The 11,114-nt window shown below is 29.8% G+C and overlaps 3 protein-coding genes across 3 annotated transcripts; 1 reads left to right on the forward strand and 2 right to left on the reverse strand.

Moving 5' to 3' along the window:
* Positions 1–1,923: 1,923 nt before the first annotated feature.
* LOC112695845 (monothiol glutaredoxin-S11) lies at positions 1,924–2,768 on the reverse strand. Its single transcript, XM_025748353.3, has 2 exons — positions 2,609–2,768; positions 1,924–2,509 (listed from the first exon to the last, which is right to left on the reverse strand). Exon 2 carries the CDS (start codon positions 2,466–2,468, stop codon positions 2,160–2,162), a length of 309 nt encoding a protein of 102 aa, XP_025604138.1. The 5' UTR covers positions 2,469–2,509; positions 2,609–2,768; the 3' UTR covers positions 1,924–2,159.
* Positions 2,769–4,863: 2,095 nt separating this feature from the next.
* LOC112698077 (glutaredoxin-C11-like) lies at positions 4,864–5,668 on the reverse strand. The gene has a single exon (XM_025751490.2). The coding sequence runs from the start codon at positions 5,554–5,556 to the stop codon at positions 5,248–5,250; it is 309 nt and encodes a 102-aa protein (XP_025607275.1). The 5' UTR covers positions 5,557–5,668; the 3' UTR covers positions 4,864–5,247.
* Positions 5,669–8,772: 3,104 nt separating this feature from the next.
* Positions 8,773–10,766, forward strand: LOC112805259 (protein MAIN-LIKE 1-like). Its single transcript, XM_025847659.1, has 5 exons — positions 8,773–8,850; positions 9,721–10,085; positions 10,176–10,436; positions 10,511–10,601; positions 10,689–10,766. Exons 1-5 carry the CDS (start codon positions 8,773–8,775, stop codon positions 10,764–10,766), a joined length of 873 nt encoding a protein of 290 aa, XP_025703444.1.
* The last annotated feature ends 348 nt before the right edge of the window (positions 10,767–11,114 follow it).

Here is an 11,114-nt window from a genome sequence, read left to right on the forward strand (position 1 = left end):
AGGAGGGGTTGGACCAGTAATCAATATCTCACGCATGGACCCAGAAAGTTGCAATCTGCAAAAGCATATGCCTTCAAAGATAGAAGAATATCACACATCCACACCCCACTCTTACTAGTCTTTACTTGTCTCTCACTCACTAACAAGTCATTCATCTGCCAGTGACAGTAACTGACTCTTATAGCCTTGATTCTTATACTCACTGAGCTAACTCCTGAGAAAAAAATAGACCATTACTTTTTAGCTACTATTCTGACAGCTATTTCCCATACTGTTGGGAAAAGTATGCTTTATTTATGACACACAAGCCAAGTGAAAATAAGAAATATTTAGCATATTATGACTAATTTTTTTTTATATAAAAAAATATTGGTGTTTTTGTTAAAAATGAGATTATTTGGTGTAATTACGGGTAGGTGAAAAGTCAACACGTAAAAGCATGTTAGACACGTGGCAATATCTTGGCCAATACGTAAGGAGCGTGTTGAACACGTGGCACTATTTTGGCCAACACGTGAGGGGTGTGTTGCAACACGTATTGGGAACATGTTAAATAATTTTCACAATACTGTAATACACTTTAAATATCAATATTCAACTAAAATACTATCTCTATTTTTATATTTAAAATAATTTTTGACATATCACTCTTTCATTTATTATGTCTATAATATTGACCACTCAAAAATAGGAGAAAAAACAAAAATTAGAGAAAACATTTGAAGAGTTCTATATTTTTAAGTATGTTAGTTGTTTTAACCATTAATTTTAATTTTGTATATATTTTATAATTGATATTAATAATTAAAATTATTAAAATATTTACAATACTTGATATATTTTTAAATTTAATATCTATCATAGAATTTCATAAAATGAATAGCATTATTATTAAAAAGATTATAAAATCTTGTCTCAAAGAATTTGAATATGTGAATAAAAAATTAAGCATAGCATTTGATTAAAATAACATATCAGATTGAAAGTACACTAGTGGTAAAAATTAAAAAAGACTATAACAAAAAAATTTAAATTTAAATTATTTCACTGTAAAATGATACATATTGATAAAATACAATAATATCATTTAATTTATATAATCGATCCCAACTAATGAGATAAAGTTTCATTTTTTTTTGTTGTATGTATATATTGGTATAAAAAATCAATAAATATTTTTACAATAAAAAAGTATCGTGTATAATATTCACTTAAATATATATATTAATTAGCCATTGTTTGGTGCTTCATGTCATGTTTTAACTAGATAATCTTGTGTGTGTATGTGCATAAATATATAAATAAACTAGCATTATGAAAGGAATTTTGTGGAAAAATGGTGGATTAGTTTTTACAGCACTAGTTCATAGAACAGAGATAATGCTTTCCCCAGAATTCGATATTGACTGATGCTAGTGGAAAAAACGAAAAAGGCAAAAAAGAGAATAAAACCAAATGCATGATAACTAAAAAAAAAAAGGGAGGGGGGTAAGGAATGTAATGCTATTCTTTATGAGGGATAAAGTTGAAGAATCTGCAAGACCACACCACAAAAAGGTGAGAATTTCCCTGTAAGCTTTTAAATGTGTGGACAAAGCTAGCTATCAGATACAAAAAGTTAATGCCAGAACAATATTTCTTATTATTATATCATTGTTAATTATTATTATTATTATTATTATGTAGCCTGATCAGTCACTATGCTATTCTATTCTATTCTCTCTTTGAAACAATTGTCAAAGCTTGAAATGCTTTTCTATTTTACATTACACTTTTTCTCATCCTGTTTCTGCATATGAGGCTATAGCATATGCATGAACATTGAGAAGGATTTGCATTCTTTTAATTAGTCTTTTGTCATAGTTATATATGCTCCTAAGAGATTGAAGAAAGAGTGAACAAATAAAATGGGAAGTTGTAGCATTTTGGATAAATCAAACTTCATTAAGAATAATTATAATATTTATCAGATTACATGATACATGATAGCTATAATAATCAAATGCTAGAGAGCACAACTTTCATACATTAAAAACACTACATAGAGAGAGAGAGAGAGAGACTAATTAATACTACTACTACTGCTACTAATTAAGTAAGTTCAAGCCAGTTTATTATGACTGATGAGGACTAGTTCATTCATGAATTTTCCATTTGTTTCAAGATAATGAAGTTTGGTATGGCTTGAGGAGTTGAGTGAGTGAACCACTTAGGTGCATGGACATGATTTCATTGGTGGACCCCATTAGCTTCCCTCCAATGAAGACTGCAGGCACAGGTGCATTGCAACCTAGCCTCATTAGAGCCTTCTCCATTTCCCTTCCATCAGGGTCTTGATCAATCTCATGAACCACTGGACTCACCCCTATTTCTTGGAACAGAATGTTCACTGCATAGCACAAACAGCATGAGCTTTTTGTGAAGATCACCACCCCTTTCTCAGATGCCAACCTTGTCACCTTCTCCATCTTCAAATCTTGATGATCAACTACTATGTATGTACAAAACTCTGTTCCAGAAGAAAAAAACAAAACATAATGTTATACAAGAAGAAAAAGAAAATCCTTATATATATATATAAGTGTTTAGAGTTTAGAATTTAGATTACCTTAGACTTATTTAGAACTCCCAAACCATTAGACCGAATTCAATCCTGAGTTTGAATTCGATCCAATGGTTTGTCCTGGGCTGATAAAGGAGGAAATTTGGAAATATATATATAGAATTTCTTTTTTAATGTATATATATGAAGGTTGATGAGGTTATTTGAAATGAGATGGTGTATGTACTAGACTATTTATAGGGACAAGTTTATAATAAGAACCATCACTTTCTTTGATGCAATAAGAGCAATGGCACATACACAAACACTGAAAAGAGGTTTTGCTTTATAGATACCCAACTAATTAGTGATGATGATGATGAATGATCCCTATTCGGTTTTGAGCAAGTTGGGAAGACATATTAACACGCATATGCCTTCAATAATTATATATATATATATACATACTGCATAGTAGTCTCTGGCTATATATGCATGACACCAACCATATAGTATAAGATTATTTTTATTCAGCATGGACGAATGAAATGAAAACGATATCCTGGAGTGAATAAAGATATATAATATGCAATTTGGCATCATGATTTAATTTAATTTTATGAATTTGCATAATGTAAATAGAATAATGTTGGAAATGCTTATTATTAATAGGGATGGTCAATTTAAACCCGATTCTGATGCATATATAATCAATAAGAGCTTTGAATCCTTGTGCAGAAGGGATGAGTTGGCTTTCGGTGGCTGTGAGATTCTTCATTCTTCATGTTCCACCCACCCAACTTGTATGATTCTCTCTCACTACTCAAACCAGCTTTTTATCATACACATACATGGAATTAGTATACGTATACTATACCTATATATAGGGGTATGTATGTAAAAAGTGTATGAAGTTAGTCCATATTGAAAAAAATAAAAAATAATAAAAAATTTATAAGATAAAAAATTCATTAATTTGACACATATAAAATATTTTCATGCTATCTTTTATTTTCTCACTTAGCTTTTCTTTAAAATTTTTGTAGTAACTTAATAAATATGCATGCTTGACAATTGCACTTCACGTAGTGCTCATGCAGATAAATTATTTTAGAAATAGTAACTTTGGATTATATAATTTTATATATACAGGCATAGTTTGTCGGATATGAAGGAATAATAATAATAATAATAAAAATGAGACATAAAGTTCTAGATGTAGAATAATCTCTCTCTCTCTCACACACTCATGCTTATGAAGGTAATTAAGCATTCCTAGCTATATATGAAGTTTGAATTATATAACATGGCTTATACATAGCAAAGCTTAGTGGCATGCTTTTTATCCCATAGCTTGCACCGGGTGCCCAAATAATTTAGCGGTTACGAATCAACCCCTACTTATATCTTTCACACACTTGGAATAATAAAAGTCATGCATTGTTTATAGTCACACACTTGTTATGGCTCCATTTTATTCCTTGTTACTGACAAAAATGGTATTTCTATTTAACAACTTTAGGATTCTATATTGTCAAACAAATATGTTATGTTCAAGTCAAAAATTAACTATTAAATTAGTCGTTTTGTATTTGTATATAAATATATATTATTTAATTTATTTTTTTATTATATGTTATATATTTTATACACATAACTGATTTAAATATACAACACAAATTAATTACAAATTAAAAGAGAGAAAAAAAACTCTTTATCAAATTCACTATTTATTTACAACAATAATGAGTTTGACTTTTTAGACTATTAAAGTCAAATTTGGATAAACAATTTAATTAAATTATTTTTAAAAAAATAACTTAAATAATAAATGATTATATTAAAAGTAACTTATAAATAAGTTATTTTGTATTTGAATTTCTAGTTCTAAAAGTACTTATTTTATAGAAATGTGATAAAAAATAATAGTATTACGAGAGAAGTCATTTTTTTTTATTTCTCTATAAGCTCCTAAATAGTTTCTTAGAAAGCTGCAATTTGATTTTGAAATTTGCACCAAACATTAATATTACTATTTTCATAAGTCAAAAACTCAAAAAGGTTACTTTTAAAATTTTTTAAACCGGTGCTAAATAAATATGAATTTGAATTTTATATTTCATTTAATGATAAAAATTATATTATATAATTATAAACAGATCTAAAATATATATAATTACAAATACCACTGCTGATCTACTACTAGATGGATGATACCTGAGAGTGATACTCTCCCTATCTAGGTACTTTATTCTTACCAAAGTTGATAGCAATATGCCAATATGGTATATGGAGTGGTGAGTGTATTATTGTTTAGTATCTTTAGAGCAACATTATATTGGGTGTAACATTTGCATTAACATCATATGTTGATGATGAATTGATGATCATGATTCATAACCCTGGTAGACATACACAAAGAACTATGTACTTATTAAACTAAGGAAAACAAAAAAGGGTACCAAATTAAAACAAAAGACATTCTTTTTTATACAGACAAGTTTGATTTTCATACAAGTGATCAAACAAACAGGACACACACACAAGAAAAAGAAAAAGGGTGCCCCAGATAATTGTCTGCTAGAAAGAAGAAAAAAAAAAAGAAGTAAAAAGCAAAAAGCTCCTTTAATAACACCACTTTTGGTGTATATATAATAGGAGCTTAATTTGTTTAATTTTGATGATGATGATAGGTAGGTAGGTGGCTAGAACCATATGGCCTTAGCATCCATGAGCATTTGTTTGAGTGTTCCATCAACATGGAGGGATATTACATCCTTTGATGAACCAACAAAGTTTCCACCAATGAAAACTGCTGGAACTGAAGGGTTACAACCCAAAGTCCTCAAGGCCCATTCCATTTCCCTTCCATATGAATCCTTATCAATCTCATGCACTGCTGGGCTTGCTCCTAGCTCATAGAACAGTTGCTTTATGCTATGGCACATGCAACATGAACTCTTTGTGAATATTACTGCTGCCTTCTTTGATGCCAAATCCCTCACTCTATCCATTTACAACCAAGATGTATGTGTTGTTCTTAAGTGTATGTTTATTTGGTGCTGGTGGATTTTTGAGATTTCATTCACCTCTTATTTATAGTGGTTGTTGGTCATATACTCATATGCATGCTTGTGGGTTATTATTGCATTATATTTTATTTTATTTTATTAATTTTGTTTGTGTAGTTAAATGGATATATAGGAAAGAGAAACACATACATACATATATTAATAAATTATAGAGAAAAAAAAGTTGCTTCAGATCAGATAGTTGGTTGGATAAGAATAGGGAAATAAATCAAATAATGCTGCTAAGTGATCATTTGGTCGATGGTGACACTGCAAATTCTATATGAACAAGTTGCATTTTAGCATCTAACTATGTTAGTGATAATAATTCAATTTTAAATCTATCTTGGGATAGATAGATGGCCGTACATGCAATCAAACCTTGGAATAAAAACGATGTGTATTAATTTATTTGTCCAAAGAGACTACTCTTTCGGCATCAAATATATATATTATATCGGTAGTATTAGAAGATTTCAGTATATTTTGTAATTTGTAATTATTAATTAATTATTATTAATATTTTTAATAATATAAAATTATATATTTTTTAATAATTAAATATTAACTAAATTTTAATAAAAATATCAATATATAGAACTTTCTTATATTATATATATCAACAGAATTAGAATAATATTATTAAATAAGCAAAACTTCTTAGAGGCAGGTGGCACAAAATCAATGCCATGTACTGTCGATTAAATATGTTAAACTAATTATGGAATCAAATATCGGCATTAGACTTTAGAGATTACAATTAGTATATATTATTAATTATTAATTAATTAACGAAATGAAAGGTCAGAGGACAAGAATGGTATACGTGTCATCTGCACGAGTATTCATAAGGTAACCGACTAACTAACGATATATAACTACCAAAGAAAGATAAACCCAAGATATTATTGAACTTTGAATTCTACAGTACTTATTTTTTGAAGTCTAAATTTTATCTAATTTATTTTTTATAATAAATTTTAAATATTTAAAAATATTTATTTTTATATTTTTGAAATTAAATATTAATTTTTTTAATAAATTACACATAATCTTTTAAACACCATAGCAATAATTTTATTAAATTATGACATATTTCATCCTCTAAGGTTATTACAAATACAGCCTATACTTCTAAATTAAAAGAGCATAATGCAAAATAAAAAAAGTATGGGGCTGCCCAAAAAGCATAAACTAAAGGGCAAATGATTATGGAGCTAATAATAATTTAGATTCCAGTTATATTGAACAAAGTCTTCAAGTGTTATGCATTTGTTTCTGAACATGATGAAGCTATTTGCTAGCTTGGCTTCAAGAGAAAGAAGGTGATGTGGAGGAATTGAAGATCAGATAAGACTACTCATCAAGAGTGAGTTTATCTATTTTATTTTCCATTCCACTTTTTCTTACTTTCTCATCTATATTTGGTCCCTGCATCAGATTCATGGAATCGGAATCCATAAATAGTTGTTAGATCCGACATTCTTGGATATGAGTATTTTTCCCTTTAGTTATGGGAAGGGAAAAAAGATTCTTCAAATTTAGAAACTGGGGAGTGTGAATGTAACGACACTATAATTAATCACTCATATTATGTAGAGCTTAATTTTACCAAGGTTCTGAAAAAGGGATCATCATTAAATTGATAAACAAATCCGTCATTAAATTAATAAAGTTAGAGTTCAAAAATTTAAAAATTTAATTAAAATCAAATCGATCATAATAAAATAATATATTTTTATGTAAAATATATAATTTGCTTTAAAAAAAATTGTATTTTATTATTTTAAATCGGTTAACTACTAAAAAATACAAATTTCATTAATTAACTTATATATACTAATCAAATTTTTTTGTTCTTTGATTTATTTGTTGCCAATTATTTTTTTACTTAGACAGAATTAATTTAATAATTGATTTTTAATTAATTCGATTAAACCAATTGATTCGATCTAATTCTCAAAACTATAATTTGAGTAACGACAGTATAAAATATTTTATATATTTATTAATTATATCTATTTTTATAATTATTTGTATTATCAATTATTAATATAAAAAATAATAATTTTTATTGATTTGTTATTATCTAATTACGTATTAAATTTTTTTTATAATGTATATTAAAATTACTTCTACTATATATTATTGCTATTGATGCATTGGTTTTTATTATCTCTTGTGTAGCATTGATCTGATGAGTGATCACATTAACTTTAGGGAGGGATGGGATAATTCTTGAATATATATAATATCCAAGAAAGCTTACTTTATCCAAAAGAGGAGGGATTCTTACACATCATATTAGCAAACTGTATGAAGGGGGAAGACAGAGAATGTCAACTTGAAAATACTAGAAGCTAGGGAATATGATAAAGTGTGTGTATGCGGTTGGTTTGATATTGATATTGTGAGACTTCTCATTGTTCATGCCTAATTAAGGGCGGGAATGGGCTTAGAGATCCATATCTTGTCACAGATTTAATTTGTGTAAAATAGTTAGGTAATTGGACTCAATGAGTCAATAATATACGAATCTAGAGAAATTCACAAAGCAATTAATGTGGTTATCCAAAACACTTAACGGGTTTCTAGTTGATAAGCAAAAGATAAAATATTCGGGTTGTTATTTTATTTTTGAGTATTTATTCATTTTAATTTTTAAAAAAATTTAGACTAAATACTTTAATTTTCAACTAAAATAAATTAATTTATTAGTTTCTAACATTTAATTTCGTAAATCGTATTGATTTTTAACGGTCTATTTTATTCTGTCAATTTATAATGAAACTATTCTACGCTTTTGAATTTTAATATGGAGGCACAACTGGTGCTAGACGCTGATATGGGGAGGAGGGGTGCTTGACATTGGGGTCGTGTTAGGGAAAATAGAAGTCGGACCATGCAACTGGAAAGACGCAACTCGGACCGTGTGAGTTCCTACTGCCAAAGCGGACCGTCCGATTTGTTGCCAATCCCACCCACGTGTCGTTGGCCAGGTGCTCCCCAGTACGGTGCCCATTTAACATAACCATCCCCCTCTATTGCATGCGTATCAAGAATTTCACTTTTCCTTTCCTCCTCAGCCAGCTTCGAAGCCTTTATCTTTTTTCTCTCTCAACCATTTCTGCTCATCTCTTTGAACTCAAAAAAACTCAAATGTTAAAGAAATCAAAATCTAGAAATGTTGATCGTCCAGAATTTCACATTGTAAAATATATCGGCTATTCTGATTATGTAAGTTTATTTGTTAATTTTTTTTTATATTTTAGAATTATATTTGTTATGTTTAGAAATTTAATTATAATTATGATTGTTAGGAGTTAAACTGAAAGATATATATGTGAGTTAGTGTATAGTTTTATTCACAAAAATTTAAAAATAAATGTTTAAACTTGGTTCTTGCTTCTATGTTTGTAATATAATGGATAGTTAAAAAAAAAATTTCGAAATTTTTTGGTTGTAATGTATTAGAAGAATTAGTAGTAGTAGTTCCCGGTTAGTTAATTATTGTAGAAAGTTAGTAATATATACTTTAATAATAGTTAGAAAAATATATATGTCTAATAGTTGATTGTTGTTTAGTTGATAACTGTTCTAATTAAATTTAAAAATAGAGGAATATGTATGTAAATAATAGTTAGATTAGTGGATTTAAACATAATTAATTTTTGTTTAGAATTTTTTTTCGAATATGAATAGATCAGTATTAAGAATGATGAGGTCTTTATAAATTTTTGTAATTTTATTTGAAATTAGAGTAAAATAGTTAATTGTTATAATTAATTGTAAAAATTTATGGTTATATGTTTAAATAATAGTTACATGTGTGTTTCAATGTAAGTAATTATTTTTTAGAATTTTTTTCAGTATAATAGATTAGTATTAAGAAGGAGTTGTTTATATTTTTTCAGTATAATATATTTCCATTTTTTTGTAGTAATTACTTCTTTATTGGTAGCCTTTTAATAGACAGAAATATGTTAAAATTAAAGATAAAAATGTTAGTACTTAGTAAATCGGATTCAATATAAGTATAATTAGATTTTTTATATTTATGTATGATAGTTGTGTAATTTGAATCGTGATTTTGCTATGCTTTTGTAGGGTTCACGGATGTTGACCTGTGATCACACTGTCCCTCCGAATCGGTATAATGAGAGAGCGGAAAAGCATTTACGATTAACCGGGTTTTACCATGTCACCCAGATTGGAGTGGTGCAATGTCAGAAAGCGCTGATAAATGCTTTAGTGGAAAGGTGGCACCCGGATACACATACCTTTCACCTTTCGGTTGGTGAATGTGCGGTGACACTGAAAGATGTGGCTATGATATTTGGTCTTTCGACTGATGGTCTTCCAGTGACAGGGATGACTTTGAGCAGTTTTGACGGCTTAGAGGCAGAGTGTCTGCACCAATTTAGGGTCTTACTGAGAAAGTTGGATTGTCGAGGAAGCGGCATAAAACTGACGTAGCTACGGGATTTAAAAGAAAGGTTACAGTTGACTGATGAGAACAGTATACAGGTGTACGTTAAGGTTCACATCATGTTGTTGATCAGTACGATCTTGTTTGGAGACAAGGTTGGGGCATCTGTCCATTGGAAGTATCTGCCTCTGCTCAATGATTTTGCTAGTATTGGACAGTACAGTTGGGGATCAGCATGCCTAGCACACCTGTACAGGAGTTTATGCAGAGCATCACGTTTTGATTGTAAGGAAATAGATGGTCCGCTGACACTTCTACTGTGTTGGGCATGGATGCGCCTACCATATCTAGCACCGGTTCCTAAGGAACCTCGCAGTTTTCCGCTTGCAAACAGGTTAGACTATCTTACATTTACCTAGTATCTTCATGTTTAGAAACCAATTGTGTTAACGCCATGCGTCATATTAGGTGGCAAAACTGGGAGCGTGGAGACCGAGTCTATAGATTTTTTAAGCTTGCTCATTTTAGGAAGGCCTTGGATGAACTTCAGGAAGGTCAGGTGTGTTTGCATTGACATTGTATGTGGGTTAGGTCTAGTGATTTACTTATTTGGAATTTAATTAGTTGCTTGCTTTACTGTTGTCAGTTTGTGTGGGTTGCATATTCTGCTGACCGTGTTGATCCGGATATAGTTCCTGGGCCGACCTTTAGAAATGCGTCTTAGGTACGGGTTCGGTACGAATCGAGGACCATTATAAGAAGGCCACGTAGTAGGATTCCCTAGTGGCCTAAATCTAGCTCGATAAACACGTCTAACCTGGTCCATCTTAAAGACGTCATGCACATACACCTGCCAATCTAGGCATTGATTTGCACAACATGCAAACACATACCGGCAAGGAATCCGGTCCACTTGGAACTCACCGCAGTCACATCTTTGACGACGGAGGTCAACTGCATACTCCACTCCACTTGGCAAAATACTATTTATCTCAACATATTTTTATCTTAAACTTGACTAAATAAACTTTTTTCCAAATAATAGATTGAGTACCTGTACTCATATAGCCTG

This window comes from Arachis hypogaea, chromosome 6, assembly GCF_003086295.3.
Source record: "Arachis hypogaea cultivar Tifrunner chromosome 6, arahy.Tifrunner.gnm2.J5K5, whole genome shotgun sequence".
Lineage (NCBI taxonomy): Eukaryota > Viridiplantae > Streptophyta > Magnoliopsida > Fabales > Fabaceae > Arachis > Arachis hypogaea.